The sequence below is a fragment of the Macaca thibetana genome, chromosome 17 (genome assembly GCF_024542745.1).
Source record: "Macaca thibetana thibetana isolate TM-01 chromosome 17, ASM2454274v1, whole genome shotgun sequence".
In the NCBI taxonomy this organism is placed as follows: Eukaryota; Metazoa; Chordata; class Mammalia; order Primates; family Cercopithecidae; genus Macaca; species Macaca thibetana.
Window position 1 is genome coordinate 27741034 of NC_065594.1, and position 17207 is coordinate 27758240.

Here is a 17207-nt window from a genome sequence, read left to right on the forward strand (position 1 = left end):
TGGCAGGTGCCTGTAATCCCAGCTACTCGGGAGGCTGAGATGGGAGAATCGCTTGAACCCGGGAAATGCTGCTTGCAGTGAGCTGAGATTAAAAAAAAAAAAACAAGAAAACCTTTTGTTAGGGGGACCTCAGCTGCTCTATTCTACATCTCCATTCACCAAGGCCTCACAGACCTTTGCAAATTTCTCAGGCTTAAGAAATTTCTTCAGGAAAATTTTAGAACTTTCTTCAGACTCTTCTTGAGTTTGAACTGGTAATCCATGGCCAGATAAGTAGGGTTGATCCAATCATACAAAATTTCATGATCTTGTGGGGTATGAGGGCTCCAAGGTGTGAGGGGGTTCAAAGTAGTTGGGAGGCCTAGTCAGTGAAGGACCATGAAACCAGCCACTGATAGACAAACGTGACTTCAGACAGGACTTCGGACACCTGGTGAAAGGACACTGCAGATGCTTCAAAGAAAACCAGTTTGTTCCATAAGGGGATAAGAGACTTGACAATCTGCTTCGGCTGAAAGTGTTCATCAGTGTTGTACAGGTCCGGGGTACCCCCCAGGCGCCTGTCCCAGGAAAGAACCAGGTACAGGATAAAGGCGATCCAGCGCCCTTCTAGCTCATCATCATGACACAGCAGGGCATCGGTGAATTCATATTTAGCACAGGACACATCAGTGGTTGGTTCCCAGTAAATTTTAGAAATACCAGAAAGCCAGGACCAGAAATCTTCAAACAGAATTTTCCTTAAAGCAGAGATGTGAGGCCCTCTTCTTCAAATCATCAGACTGCTGGAACTTATATAAATCATTAGAGTTTTCATGGAAATCCAAGTTCATAAGTTCCTTCTGAAGCCCTGCCAAGAAGTCGGCTTTGGATGAAGTTTGGGATCATGCAGTGAAGAAAGGGGTCCATGTCCCTGACAATGGTTTCGTGGCTGAATGGTGTCCCACAGCTCCAGGCCTCAGCCACCTGCTTTTTCAAGGTTTCCTCCATGATAGCATTCGAAAACTCTGCCATCACCTCCTTCTTTCCCTTTTTTCCCACCCGGGTTGGGCCGGGCTCCACTGGCCATTTCCCATTCATTTCCTCACAAGATACAGAGCCACACCACACTCGACTCAGTGCTTTTAAAATCCATGTACATCTCTTAATTGCCGCAACTCCAAGTACCGTGATAAGAGTTTAAAATGTTGGGCTGCGGAAGGAGAGTCTGGAAATAGGAACATCACAGAAGCAGCTAAGCATGAGTCCAGGTTTAAGTAGGGTATAATACTGATTGACAGTATGATTGCATGTCACCTCTTTTTTTTTCTGTAGATTGGAAATAGGAGTATAGAATCTTATGCATCCTGTTTGAGCATTCCATGGGTTGCTTTCCAACACAAATCCCTTGCTTCTCACCATTATAAGATTATTTCTGCAGGATGGTGGCTCAAGGAGGTAAACAGGCTTTAAAAGAAAATAGGCCAGGTGCGGTGGCTCACGCCTGTAATCCCAGCACTTTGGAAGGCCGAGGTGGGCAGATCACGAGGTCAGGAGTTCCAGACCAGTCTGGCCAACACGGTGAAACCCTGTCTCTACTAAAAATACAAAAATTAGCTGGGCATGGTGGTGCACACCTGTAATTCCAGCTACTCAGGAGGCTGAGGCAGGAGAATCATTTGAACCAGGGAGGCGGAGGTTGCAGTGAGCCAAGATCACGCCACTGCACTCCAGCCTGGGTGACAGAGCAAGACTCCATCTCAAAAAAAACAAAAAGAAAGAAAATAGTTCCCCCAAACTTAAGCAGTGATTCTGTAACCTAACTCCCATCATCAAAAAAGATGATGCCTCCTGTTTTTAGAGAGTTTTTAAATGTTCTATTTTCATATACATTTTGTAAGTATATGCCCTTGGGAATATGTATCCCTTTTGTTTATGTCTCAGTTTCTCTCTGATGCTCCTAAGGGGGGAGAAAAAACTTGGAGGAAAAAAGAAAATAACAAAAGAACCAAGATTTCAATAAGGTGGTCATCAAATTCTGTGTCCAGAGTGGTGCCCTCAAATGTTTAGATGCTGTAATGACTATTTTTTGTCTCATAAACAGGGTGATTGTGCCATTTCTAATTATAGGAAATTTGCCAAGAGAAAACAGTTTCAAAACCGAACAGATTTTGAAGCCACGTGACCCGTTCAAATCATTATGTCTAGGATCTGTCGAACATTTAATGTGTCCTAAGCGCTGTGTTCAGTTCTTTACCTTGGGCATCTCATACAGTCCTCTTAATTGCTCTAGTAAGCATTATCTGCAGCACAGAGAAGTCTAGCTCTCTGCCACAGGTCTCATGGCTAATCAATGATGAAGCTGGGGTTTGATCCAGGTGATTGGTCTGGTGCTCCCTCACTTGACCACTATCCTCTGCTGTCTGGCCCAAAATGTATAAACTCTAGGAAATCAAAATTAATATTAATTGACTTTAATAGTGCATTTATGATAGCATTTATTGATTGAGTACCATCTGTTTGCTAGGCATTGTGCTAAGCACTTCATCATATGCAAAGCAAGCCACAGCCCTCTAAGGATTGAACAGAAAGAAATCAGATGAGAAGAATCTGGTACAAGCATAACAGACTAAATGAGAAACCCTAATTTCTTTCCTCTTGAATTTCATCCCCTGATACTTTCACTACCATTTTGAGCCCACACTCAGTCCTTAAGACTAGCCCATCTTAAATACTCATCCAAGGATGAATATGCCATTTTTACCACTTACCACAACTGAGACACGCTGACATGTTCAAAAATGAATATAGCTACCATGTGGACCAACCTCAAAAACACGCTATGATGAAGGAAGCCAGACACAGAAAGTCACGTATTGTACAATTCCATGTGTATTAAATATCCAGAATGAGTAAATCCATAGAGACAGATTAGTGGATGCCAGAGCTGGAGGGAGGAGGAAATGGGGAGTAACTGCTCAGTGGGTGCTGGGTTGATGGAAATGCTCAGGAGCCAGACAGAGGCAGTGGTTGCACAACACTGAGGGCACAAAATGCCAATACGTTTGTCACTTCAGAATGGTTAATTTTATGTGAATTTCACCTGAATTGCTTAAGAAGGGAATATAAAACTTATAAACTGATACACAGGTAACATAAGACTAGAGAATCCTGGGCATCAAGTCCATAAAACTGACGTAGTCAATAAGTTCATTTTGCTAAGGACACAGGCCAACTTGTCTCTTTTTTCTCAAACCCTCACACCTCCCAGGATGCTACCACTCCTTTCAGCCCGTGGCATGTGCCTGGCTTACAACTGAATATTTTACGGATGTCCTTGAAAGCGATTAAACAATTTGGCCTGCCCAGACCAAAGTTATCAGCTCTATCTCATTCTTAATCCTTCTAGGATGACACAGAGGTCTTAAAGAAGAAATTACCTTTTCAGTTTCACAGTTTACCAATGGCAGCAGCTGCACAGTAAGAATGTTCATATCCAGTAGTATAAGGCCTATAACCTCTTGCCTCCCACCCTCCCAAGGACTTGTTCCCTCTCCACCATCCATCCCCCTTGGAAATTGTTGCTGCGCTGAGCCTGTCTGTCTCTCAGGAGAAACTAGGACTAACAGAAAACTGTTAAGCGAGCCAGACGCGGTGGCTCACGCCTGTAATCCAGCACTTTGGGAGGCCAAGGCGGGCAGATCACGAGGTCAGGAGATCGAGACCATCCTGGCTAACACGGTAAAACCCCGTCTCTACAAAAAAAAGTACAAAAAATTAGCCGGGCGTGGTGGCGGGCGCCTGTAGTCCCAGCTACTCGGGAGGCTGAGGCAGGAGAATGATGTGAACCTAGGAGACAGAGGTTGCAGTGAGCTGAGATCGTGCCACTGCACTCCAGCCTGGGCGACAGAGTGAGACTCCGTCTTAAAAAAAAAAAAAAAAAAAAAAGGAAAAGAAAAGTGCTAAAGCAACAGCCACAGAGTAATAGGAACCCACACTCCACAAAAGTCTTGCCTGAATTTGCCCTGCCGTGTCCCTGCCATGTTAAGAGAAAACCTAGGAAAGACTGAGTCCCCCGTCAATGTGGTGAGACTGGGAAATAGCCGGCCTTGAACTTCTCTGCCAGGGGCTCCCTTCCAGGGCCAGCTTTGCTATCTCTGCATTTTACTAAAGATACCATTTCCTGGTGCCTGGGGTCTAGAGGACCCAGTGGGTCATGTGAATGAGGAAGGGGCTGAGTGTGAAGCCACAAATACCTTGTGTGTGGTGACAGCTGTGGGGTGCCTGCAGAGTGGCACCAGCCTACAGGCTGCAGGTGGCAGCCTTTGGGGAACATGAGCTCAGAGCTGCCACAGCTTCCAGTTTTGCAAGACAATGCTTCCTTCTCAAACTCCCACACCTCCCTGGATGTTACCACTCCTCTCAGCTTGCGGCATGTGTCTGGTTTACAGCAATATTTTATGGATGTCCTTGGGAGTTACTAAAGAATTTGGTCTGCCTAGGCCTAAGATATCATGCTAACAATCCAGAACTTTACATGAAATTTCCCAATTGTAAAAGGTTGGTTCAAAACATTATGAAGTGGCCAGGCTTGGTGGCTCACACCTGTATTCCCAGCACTTTAGGAGGCAGAGGAGGGTGGATCGCTTGAGACCAGGAGTTCAAGAGCATCCTGGACAATCTAGGGAGACCCCATCTCTACAAACTTCATGCCCTGCTCTTATGTGGGGAGAAGAGTGTAAAGCCTGTGGAGTGTTTACAAGCTTCCATAAGTAAGCTATTATACAAGTTATGGATCTATTTTAATGCTCCTCACAACTTTCCAGATCTTCAATTTGCCCATAAAATCTGGTTTCTGAGATACAAACTGGAAGACACTTTCCTAGCAGACTCCAGATCATAACCTAGCATTCTCTGCAGCCGGTGGTGCCATGGTCTATATAGCAAGAGGCTACCCAGCGCAGTGGTTATGCCCATGGACTCTGGAAGTGGACAGCACCACCCTTACTGGCTGTCCCAGTGACCTGGGGTCACTTCTTTGTGCTTTGCTCTTCTCGTCTCTAACATAGAGATACTAAAAGAACCTGCTGCCTTAGATTGCTGTGGAGGATGAAATGCATTCAGATATGAAAGGACTTGGAACAGTGCCTTGCAAACAGCAAGCATTAGCTTTATATTCATCCAGGTCATCCCTCTATATTCATCAAAAGCCAACCAGTGAGGCCTCCAGCCCGGGGCCAAAAGCCTATTGATGACACCAACATCTTGCCTCTGGGGATGCAGGCCACAGCCGGGCCAAACCTAGACCCACTCTTGCCCCACATGAGTTACAGGCGGAGAGGTACTCCAAGAGTAGAGAAGAGAGATGCCCATGCTCCTGGTCTACTGAGAACTTCTTCTCACTAGATGAACTATGAAGTCAGGAAGCTGGTGAATGTCTACAGAAACACAAAGTAGAAAACAGATCTGGTCCCATTCCTTCCTAAAACATTGAATGCCAACTCATCGTAAGAGCTCAGATATGTCCTATGGGCCACGTTGTTTGAACCTCAGCACAGCAATGTTATCCAAAAAGCCCACTGGGTCTCCACCTCTCCATGTCAGTATTCTGTCTTCAGCTGAAGTTTCAGTGAATATTTACTGAGCACCCACTGCAATCAGAGCACTGTTTTAACTGCTAGGAATTGTAAAGAAAACAGTGGTACCTGGTTCTGCAGAAGCTCATTCATTCTCCAAGTTAACAAATATTTATTAAATTCTCACTTTGTGCCAGGCACTAAGGAAACAGCAGTGAACACAGTAGATTAAAGCCCTGCCTTCTGGTGCACATAATGTTGGGAGATAGAGATAGATAATAAACAAAAGACTAAGTAAATTAAATAGTATGTCAGTTGATAATAAGCAATATGGAGAAAATACAATAGAGAGAGGGAGTGCCTGAATGGAGGTGAGTAATTCACAACAGCCAGGATGCTGACTGCAGACACAGTGAGCCTGCCTCAGCGCCACCATGGTGGGTGGGGAAGGGAAAAAGGGAGCCTTCAGCAGAGGCTGGGGTAGTCCATCTGGCCAAGGAGCAAATGGGAAAAACCAAAGAGACTCAGGAATTCGCAGCCCATGACAGCCATGGAGAGTGCTCCTGGAAGCATCATCTGAGTGAAAGAAAGAAGCCACCTCTTGACCAACCACAGGCCCCTGCCTCCAAGGCTAGCAGAGCCACTGGTGAGCATGCAGGAAGGGGACATGGAACTGAAGTCTAGCAAATGCCAGCCCCTCACACCCCAGGAGCCAGCATGAAGCTTCATAAGGACCTCTCCCTCTAGCTTTAAGCCACTGACCCCTCTCCCCATACACCTGGGCCACCTTGGGGAAAGGCGTGATGTCTGAGAGAACTGAACACTGCCCAGAGCGGCTGCTTCACTGGTCTGCCTGGACCATGCCTTACCCAGGCTAAAGCATTCATTTCTCTTGTTGAGAGCACAGGGGAAAATCAAATCAACTATAAATGAAGAAATTACATTTTCTCTGCCTAGGGGGAGGAGACAGGGAGGAAGAAAAAGTGGAAACCGTGAGTACAGAAACAATTTTGAGGAGTTTTGCATGAAAATGATCCAGAAGAGAAAAACTGATGACGAGAGAGAGAATTGAGGTAGTGATATCTGGAGGAGAAAGGAGCACTTAAGGGGCAGAGCTGACTTCAACTGCAAGTACCACCAACTGTCCCAGGGGAGCATGAGCGGAGGTGGGGGTGTGGTAGTCATCTTCAGAGAAACAGGGTGCAAGGAAACCACCCAAAGGAGGTGGTGGGGGGTGTTGGGTCTAAGGAGACAGGAGGGGGTATAAACCAGTAGCCTGGCGGTGGGAGAGTGAATGAGGTCAGGTGAGAGCTGGGAGGGCCGGGGGAATGAAGCACCCTGCTAGAGGTTGTGCTTTCAAGTGAAACAACACCATGTGGGAGCCCGCAAGGAGTGGGCAGGGAATTGGGCCTCACCAGGGCTGTGGTGCTCTTGGCAGATGGACGAGGCTGACAATGGAGAAAACAGCAAGGGAGTCAAGGGCGTCTGTGTGGGCGTGATGGCGACTGCCCGTGGAATTTCTGCTGGGTAAAGGAAGAAAAGTGAAGACATGGGGCAGGCAAGGGACCGGGAAAAGGAAGGAGGAGCCACCGATGGAGGTCGCAGTGGGTTGAAGAATTACCGGAACTGAGGTGCTAGGGGAAGAGAGCTAAAAAGAGAGTGGGCGGAGGTCGGAAAGAGGGCTGACTGAAGTGGAGGTGGAAGAAGGCTGGCAGGCCCTGGCAGCCGTGAGGTGTAAGGTCCGTCGATGTCCGGAGCTGCACACCCCAGCCATAGCGAATAATAATTAAAGATTAAACGCCTGAGCTATATTCATTTCCACCCCACACCTTCTCCCTAGATTTACCTTCTTCCCTGTATTAATACCGCCATTAAAAGATGGCGCTCTTCCTGCTTCTTCTTCATTCATTTTTCCCGCGCCCGCAAAAAGACTACCTGACAGCGCAGGCGCAACATGACGTCCGACCGGAGAAACCGAAGCCTATCTGGCCACGCCTTCCGCAATGAGGTCATTTCCGCCTTAGCCCAACCCCTTCCCCTCCAAATGTATATAAGGCATTGCATTACCACCATTAAACGAGACTTGATCAGAGCACTGTCTTGTCTCCATTTCTCGTGTCTCTTGTTCCCCAAATTCCCACCCCCTCCTCCAGGGCCTACACTGACTATCCCGCGGGCCGGGATACGTGGCGCCCGAACAGGGACCTGGAAACGAGGGACTCCGTGAGGAAGAGGACGCCAAAGGACGGTCGACCGCTAACGAAGACAAAAGGAGTCAAACTCTTCCGATCACCGCGGGAACCTGCCGCGTCAGAATCGAAGGTAAGTGACGCGTCCGAAATGGGACAAGAATTAAGCCAACATCAAATATATGTAGGACAATTAAAAGAGGCTTTAAAGATATGAGGAGTAAAGGTTAAAGGTAATGATTTGTTTAAATTTTTTGATTTTGTAAAAGACACTTGCCCTTGGTTCCCACAGGAAGGAACTATTGATATTAAAAGATGGCGTAGAGTAGGGGATTGTTTTCAGGACTATTATAATACTTTTGGGCCAGAAAAAATTCCTGTAACCGCCTTCTCTTATTGGAACCTCATTAGAGATTTAATAGATAAGAAGGAGGCCAATCCGCAAGTCATGGCTGCGGTCGCTCAGAGCATATTTTAAAGGTTAGCTCCCGCTCTAACCTCACAAAGCCTCCGCAAGATACGGAGGAAGATCTCATTTCCCTCGAAAGTGATCATGAGGAAATCAAGTCTCCTTCTGTAACAGATAAAGAAATACCACACGAAAACAAACCAAAAAAATACCCAATTTTACAGATGCTTCAAAAGGAGGAGGAAATTAATAAGCCTAATCAATCGGATATAAATTGGGATGATTTAGAGGAAGAGGCGGCTAAATATCACAACCCTGATTTGCCTCCCTGTTCTTCATACCCACCCCCATATAATAAGACAAATAATGAGGCTTCTGCGCCCATTGTTATGGCAGCAATAGATCCCAAAGAAGAATTAAAGCAAAAAATTGCTCAACTAGAAGAACAGATTAAACTTGAAGAGTTATATCAATCATTGATAATTAGGCTCCAAAAGCTAAAAACAGGAAATGAAAAAATACCTAACTCAGACGCTATGGAGGGTTCCTTGCGCCCACTTCAGCGGCCTGGACAACATGTTCCAAGAGGGGGGTTAGTTGCTAGCCGACATAGAGAAGACTCCTCCCCCAAAGACGTTTTTGCGGTCACTGAAACCATAGATGAACAGGGACAGGCTTGGAGGCATCATACTGGATTTGATTTTACTATTATAAAAGAGTTAAAGACTGCTGCCTCTCAGTATGGGGCTACTGCTCCATATACTCTTGCTATAGTGGAATCTGTAGCTGAGAATTGGCTCACTCCTACAGACTGGAATACCTTAGTCAGGGCAGTTCTTTCTGGGGGAGACCACTTAATTTGGAAGTCAGAGTTCTTTGAAAATTGTAGAGATACAGCTAAAAGAAATCAACAGGCAGGAAACGGTTGGGATTTTGATATGTTAACTGGTTCAGGTAATTATGCAGACACTCAGGCCCAAATGCAATATGACCCTGGACTGTTCTCACAAATCCAGGCTGCTGCTACAAAGGCCTGGAGAAAACTTCCCGTTAAAGGAGATCCAGGGGCCTCGCTCACAGCGGTTAAACAAGGACCCGATGAGCCATTTTCAGACTTTGTGCATAGACTTATGACCACGGCAGGTAGAATCTTTGGAAATGCAGAAACGGGTGTAGATTATGTTAAACAGTTAGCTTATGAAAATGCTAACCCCGCCTGCCAAGCGGCAATCAGACCTTATCGAAAGAAAACAGATTTAACAGGATACATTCGCCTTTGTTCAGATATTGGGCCCTCATATCAACAAGGCCTAGCAATGGCCGCCACTTTTAGCGGCCAAACAGTAAGAGATTTCCTCATTAACAAAGGTAAAGATAAAGGGGGATGTTTTCGATGCGGTAAAAGGGGACACTTTGCAAAAGATTGCTGTGAAAACCAAAATAAGAGTCCAGAAGCAAAAATCCCAGGCCTTTGCCCAAGGTGTAAAAGAGGAAGGCACTGGGCAAACGAATGTAAATCTAAAACTGACAGTCAAGGAAATCCTTTACCCCCCAGGCAGGGAAACGGGATGAGGGGCCAGCCTCAGGCCCCGAAACAAGCATATGGGGCAGTCAGCTTTGTTCCAGCCAGCAACAGCAATCCATTTCAAAGCTTAGTAGAGCAACCCCAGGAAGTGCAGGATTGGACCTCAGTTCCACCTCCCACACAATACTAACACCTGAAATGGGACCGCAAACCTTAAATACCGGAATATATGGACCCTTACCACCTAACACTTTTGGGCTACTTTTAGGAAGAAGTAGTGTCACCATGAGAGGCTTACAAGTCCTCCCTGGAGTTATCGATAATGATTATGAAGGAGAAATTAAAATTATGGCCAGAGCTATTGACAGTATTATTACTGTCCCTCAAGGAGTTAGAATAGCTCAGTTACTCCTGCTACCTTTGGTTAAAACAGATAATAATATCCAATACTCTAATAGAAATATAAAAGGTTTCGGATCATCAGATATATATTGGGTGCAACCAATTACAAATCAAAAACCCTCTCTAACCTTATGGTTAGACGGGAAGGCATTCACTGGACTAATAGACACAGGGGCTGATGTAACTATCATTAAACAGGAAGATTGGCCCTCTCATTGGTCTACCACAGAAACTTTAACTCACTTGAGAGGAATTGGACAAAGCAGTAATCCTAAACAAAGTTCTAAATACCTAACATGGACAGATAAAGAAAACAATTCAGGCCTCATTAAGCCATTTGTCATCCCTTACCTACCTGTTAACCTTTGGGGGCGAGATCTACTCTCTCAAATGAAAATTATAATGTGTAGTCTAAATGATATAGTTACTGCACAAATGTTAACTCAAGGATACACCCCTGGTAAAGGTCTTGGAAAAGGAGAGAACGGTATCCCACAGCCTATACTGGTTTCAGGACAACTTGATAAAAAGGGGTTTGGAAATTTTTAGCTCAGGCCACTGACATACCTGCACCCCAAAGGTGCGCTGACCCCATTATTTGGAAGTCAGATGAGCCCGTTTGGGTTGATCAGTGGCCTTTACTCAATGATAAACTAAGTGCTGCCCAACAGTTAGTGCAGGAACAACTAGCAGCAGGACATATTGAGGAAAGTAATTCCCCTTGGAATACACCTATTTTTGTTATTAAAAAGAATTCTGGTAAATGGAGACTCTGACAAGATTTAAGAGCAGTAAATATCACTATGATCCTTATGGGTACCTTACAACCAGGATTGCCTTCACCGGTTGCGATTCCTCAAAAATATTTTAAAATCATTATTGACCTTAAAGATTGCTTTTTTACAATTCCCCTTCACCCTGCTGACCAGAAAAGATTTGCCTTTAGTCTTCCATCTACAAATTTTAAACAACCAATGAAGCGCTATCAATGGAAAGTCTTACCTCAGGGTATGGCCAATAGTCCTACCTTGTGTCAAAAATATGTAGCTGCCGCTATAGAGCCAGTCAGAAAAACATGGGCACAAATGTATATTATACATTATATGGATGATATTTTAATAGCAGGAGAAATTGGCGAACAAGTCTTACAGTGCTTCGCCCAACTCAAACAAGAGTTAACAGCAGCCGGACTACAGATAGCCCCAGAAAAGGTACAATTACAAGATCCATACACTTATCTTGGTTTCCAGATTAATGGACCCAAAATCATTAATCAAAAGGCCGTTATACGTCGTGATCATTTAAAAACTTTAAATGATTTCCAAAAATTACTGGGAGACATAAATTGGCTTCGACCGTACTTAAAGCTCACCACAGGAGAGTTAAAACCTCTTTTCGATATATTAAAAGGAGACTCTGATCCAAAATCCCCCAGGTCCATTACTAAAGAAGCATTAATAACACTCCAACAGGTAGAACATGCCATTGCAACACAATTTGTTACCGGTATTGATTATTCTCAGCCATTAATATTCCTTATTTTTAACACAACAATAACCCCTACTGGCCTATTTTGGCAGAACAATCCCATTATGTGGGTACACCTGCCCTCCTCCCCTAAAAAGGTTTTGTTGCCTTATTATGATGCCATAGCTGATCTAATTATCTTGGGAAGAGAAAATAGTAGAAAATACTTTGGAATAGAACCCTCTACCATTATATAGCCCTACACTCAATCACGCATCCATTGGCTGTTACAAAATACAGAAGCCTGGCCAATTGCTTGCGCTTCTTATACTGGCGCGATTGACAACCATTACCCACCTAACAAACTTATAAAATTTTGTAAACTTCATGCGTTTGTATTTCCCCATATTACCAGTAAAGAACCTCTCAATGACGCATTACTAATTTTCACTGATGGATCTTCCACAGGACTTGCCGCTTACACTTACAATAATGTAGTCGTTAAATTCCAGACCACTTATACATCAGCTCAGCTGGTCGAATTGCAAGCTATAATTGCAGCACTATCAGCTTTTCCTTGTCAGCCACTTAACATTTATACAGACAGCGCCTACCTGGCTCATTCAATACCCCTCTTAGAGACCGTGTCTCAAATTAAACATATTTCAGACACAGCTAACCTATTTTTACAATGTCAACAACTTATCCGAAAAAGGACTACTCCCTTTTTTCTTGGGCATATTAGAGCACATTCAGGATTACCGGGACCTCTAACACAAGGTAACGCAACAGCTGACACGGCAACAAAAACCATAGCCACAGTCACTACAGACAATTTGCAACAAGCGCAAAAAGCACATGCCTTACATCATTTAAACGCCCAAACCTTAAGACTTATGTTTAAACTTACCAGAGAACAAGCTCGACAAATAGTTAAACAATGCGCCAACTGCATAACATATTTACCTGTTCCCCATCTAGGAGTTAACCCCCGAGGACTCATCCCCAACGAAATTTGGCAAATGGACGTTACTCACCACTTAGAACTCGGTCAACTAAAATATATCCATGTATGCATAGACACCTATAGTGGATTCATCAGTGCAACTCTCCAAACAGGAGAGGCCACCAAACATGTCATAGCTCATTTATTACACTGCTTTTCTATTTTAGGAATACCCAAACAAATCAAAACAGATAATGGCCCCGGTTATATAGCCAAAACCTTCTTACAATTTTGTAATACCCTACAAATTAAACATACTACAGGCATTCCCTATAATCCCCAAGTACAAGGTATAGTAGAAAGAGCTCATCTGTCATTAAAAACTATTATCACAAAATTAAAAGGGGGGAGCTGGTACCCCGTGAAGGGTACCCCCAGAAACATACTCAATCATGCCCTGTTTATCCTTAATTTTTTAAATTTGGACAGTCATGGAAAATCGGCTGCCGACCGTTTCTGGCATCCTGAATCTCAAAAACAGTTTGCAATGGTAAAATGGAAAGATCCACTTGATAGTTCATGGCATGGCCCCGATCCAGTTTTAATTTGGGGAAGAGGCTCAGTATGCATCTTCTCACAAAAAAATGATGCAGCCAGATGGCTGCCTGAAAGATTGGTAAGACAAATAAATCATAACCATTGTCAGTCCAGGGAAGATAAATCTCCCTGAGAAGTTCTTTCCTTCTTGTTTTTCAGAAAATGAAGCCTAACATGAAATTCCTTTGGAGAATAATCGCTCTATATAACATAGTGACAGTCTATGCAGGTTTTGGTGACCCTCGTAAGGCAAAAGAATTATTACGAAAACAATACGGCCAGCCTTGTGACTGCAGAGGGGGACAAATATCTGAACCTCCGTCAGATAGAATCACCCAGGTGACCTGCACGGGCAAGACAGCTTACCTAATGCCAAACCAGTTATGGAAATGTAAGTCTACCCCAAGAGATACCTCACCTAGCGGGCCACTCCTAGAATGCCCTTGTAGCTCTTTCCAATCTTCTGTACATAGTTCCTGTTATACCTCCTATCAACAATGCAAATCAGGCAATAGAACATATTATACGGCCACGTTACTAAAAACACAAACTGGAGGCATCAATGACGTACAAGTATTAGGATCCACTAATAAACTTGTATAATCTCCTTGTAACGGCCAAAAAGGAAAGCCTGTTTGTTGGAGCACTACCGCCCCCATTCACATTTCTGATGGAGGAGGCCCATTAGATATTGCAAGAATTAAAACCGTCCAGAAAAAATTAGAAGAAATTCATAAAGCTCCATATCCTGAACTTCAGTATCACCTTTTAGCCCTGCCTGAGCTTAGAGATAATTTTAGGCTCGATGCCCAAACCTTTGATATCCTCAATGCTACTTACAATTTACTTCAAATGTCCAATACAAGCCTGGCCCACGATTGTTGGCTTTGTCTTAAAATGGGCCTCCCTATTCCTCTAGCCATACCTAACCTTTCATTGCCCTATGTCAATTACTCAAATGAATCCTTAGTAAATAATTCCTGTCCTATTACCCCCCCCTCTTAGTTCAACCGATGACGTTTTCTAATTCCTCTTGCCTCTTTTCACCATCATATAATAACACTAAAGAAATTGATTTAGGCTATGTTGTGTTTGGCAACTGTACTTCCATAATCAATGCCACCAACCCTTTGTGTGCTATAAATGGCTCGGTTTTCGTTTGTGGAAACAACATGGCATATACGTATCTACCTACAAATTGGACAGGGCTTTGTGTTCTGGCCACTCTTCTCCCCGACATTGATATCATCCCTGGAGATGAACCTATCCCCATCCCCGCTATTGAACATTTTATTTATAGACCGAAACGAGCCATACAATTTATTCCCTTGTTGGCTGGACTAGGAATCACCACTGCTTTTACTATAGGAGCCACAGGCCTAGGAGTCTCACTAACCCAATATACTAAATTATCCAATCAATTAATCTCAGATGTACGGACCTTATCCAGTACTATACAAGATTTACAAGACCAAGTAGACTCGTTAGCTGAAGTAGTTCTCCAAAATAGAAGAGGTCTAGATTTGTTAACGGCAGAACAGGGAGGGATATGTTTGGCTTTACAGGAAAAGTGCTGTTTTTACGCCAACAAATCCGGAATCGTCAGAGATAAGATAAAAACTTTGCAAGAAGAACTAGAAAAGCGCAGAAAAGGCCTGGCCGCCAATCCACTATGGACTGGACTCAATGGACTTCTCCCCTATCTCCTGCCATTTCTTGGCCCTTTACTCACTCTTCTACTCTTCCTCACTCTCGGGCCTATAATCCTTAATAAGCTTATGGCATTTGTCAGACAACAAATCGAGGCCTTCCAGGCCAAACCTATACAGGTTCATTATCATCGCCTTGAGATGACTGAAAATGGTGAGTCTTATTTACCTTAATAAGACCACCTCCCCTGTGTGCTGAACTGGACAGTCAATGACGGGTAAGAGGACACTATCTCCATCGGAGCCTAAGACAGGAGGGCCGCCCTTGCTGCTGCCTTATCCCATGAGGGGCCTAGAAGGTGGGGGTGAGTTGACCCAACCTAAGACAGGCGCAGTTCCCGAGGGGTTTTCTTGTCATAAAAATATAAAAAGGGGGACCTGTCCAGAGCTGCACGCCCCGGCCATAGTGAATAATAATTAAAGATTAAACGCCTAAGCTATATTCATTTCCACCCCACACCTTCTCCCTAGATTTACCTTCTTCCCTGTATTAATACCGCCATTAAAAGATGGCGCTCTTCCTGCTTCTTCTTCATTCATTTTTCCCGCGCCCGCGAAAAGACTACCTGACAGCGCAGGCGCAACATGACGTCCCACCGGAGAAACCAAGCCTATCTGGCCACGCCTTCCGCAATGAGGTCATTTCCACCTTAGCCCAACCCCTTCCCCTCCAAATGTATATAAGGCATTGCATTACCACCATTAAACGAGACTTGATCAGAGCACTGTCTTGTCTCCATTTCTCGTGTCTCTTGTTCCCCAAATTCCCACCCCTTCCTCCAGGGCCTACACTGACTATCCCGCAGGCCCGGGTACGACGACAGGCGCGGCTGAGATCGGGTGGAGAGCAAGGTCCTAGGTGGAAAGGAGGTCAACAAACTAGAGGCCAAGGCATTCCAAGACTCGCCATGGGTGTGAACGGCCACAGATGCAGTGCTTGAAAGAGAGCGCAGGCACCTGGTCCTCAGGGACTGCAGATGACCACGGGGGAAAGCGCTGGGGAGGGCGGGGTCTGATGAAGTTGCACTCAAAGCTAGGTTTTAGGACCGCTGGAAGCAGCAGCGATGAGGAAGGCGACAGGTGTCCCTCCTCCAAACTCACAGTCTGCATGTGAGAGAGAACTGCAGGAGAAGCTTGTCCCTAGGCAAAGCCAGGTGTCAGGTCCAGAAAAGAGGTTGAGGATTTAAGCCACTGAGGGGGTGGAGCTGGGCAGTGAGTGGGACGTCGGTCTTCCAAGCTCTGAGATTAGGCCGACCAGAGCCCACATCCCAGTCCCGCCTCTTACTGCCTGTTTGATCTCAAGCGAGACCCGCTTTGTTCATGGGCGAAAGGAGGGCCATGAGGATTAAATGGAGAGCAAAGGGCCAGATCCATCTAAATTCTCAGTGTTAGCTATTGTTATTAAGACCACACTGAACAGACGCTTACATCCGTTTTAGCCCCTTTCCCCAATTTTCGTTCTTTCCGGTGTTGACAGTCTAGTTTTTTAAGTTTATGAAACATATTGTACATAAGAACGACATATCACATGTGAAAGTACTCTAGTGTCCACGTAAATATTTGTCTTGTTCTTTATAATAAATAAATATGCTTATGGATCCTTGAAATTATCTGGTCATGGCCGGGCACGGTGGCTCACACCTGTAATCCCAGCACTTTGGGAGGTCGAGGCGGGTGGATCACCTGGGGTGAGGAGTTCGAGACCAGGCTGGCCAACATGGCGAAACCCCGACTATACAAAAAAAAAAAACACACAAAATTTAGCCGGGGCATGGGCGCTCCTGTGCTCCCAGCTACTCAGGAGACTGAGGTGGGAGGACTGCTTGAGCCTGGGAGGTCGAGGCTGCAGTAAGCTGTGATCGCGCCACTTACACTCCAGCCTGGACGACAGTGAGACCCTGTCTCAAGAAGAAATAAAGAAAGAAAGAAAAAAGAATAAAAAAGAAATTATTTGGTCAATTATATGGTCAGCTCCCTCCACCACTCGCGAATTTACAGAAGAGAACTGGCCCAAGATTACGCAGTTACTCGGTTATAGAGCCAGGATTAGACAGGAGAGGCTCCAGACTCTGGTCTAGACTCCCCTCCTATTATTTAGCATTATGGCTTCCTGAGGATTACCGTAAGCCCTCCTCCACCATCAAGCGGCAGCTACCAGCCACCAGACCAAGATCCCTTCGAAGGTCTCCTGTGTACCGGACCGACAAAAGCACCCATACAGTGCTGGGTCCAGTAACCGAAGCTCTCTAGGGTGCAGACATCGCTCACAGGACGGGGTAGGGCTCATGCGCTCAGGGCGCCGGGTATTCCAGCTGGTGGAGAGCGAAGCGCCCTAGAACTGCATGGGCCAGGGAGAGGGCGCGGGAGCAGGGCCGGGCCGGGGCGGGCCGCGGCCGTGGGCGGAGACT

The 17207-nt window shown here is 45.2% G+C and overlaps 1 protein-coding gene and 1 pseudogene across 2 annotated transcripts in view; one reads left to right on the forward strand and one right to left on the reverse strand.

The window, feature by feature from the left end:
* The window catches only part of LOC126940479 (prolyl 3-hydroxylase OGFOD1-like), a 48137-nt pseudogene that overhangs the window by 3969 nt on the left and 26961 nt on the right, over positions 1-17207 (reverse strand). Inside the window, exon 3 of the transcript XR_007720760.1 lies at positions 113-2423. The product of XR_007720760.1 is annotated as a prolyl 3-hydroxylase OGFOD1-like (transcript). The remainder of the gene's footprint in view (positions 1-112; positions 2424-17207) is intronic.
* Positions 6994-13703, forward strand: LOC126940250 (uncharacterized). The gene is made up of 3 exons (XM_050766015.1): positions 6994-7082; positions 7637-7877; positions 13250-13703. Exons 1-3 carry the CDS (start codon positions 6994-6996, stop codon positions 13691-13693), a joined length of 774 nt encoding a protein of 257 aa, XP_050621972.1. The 3' UTR covers positions 13694-13703.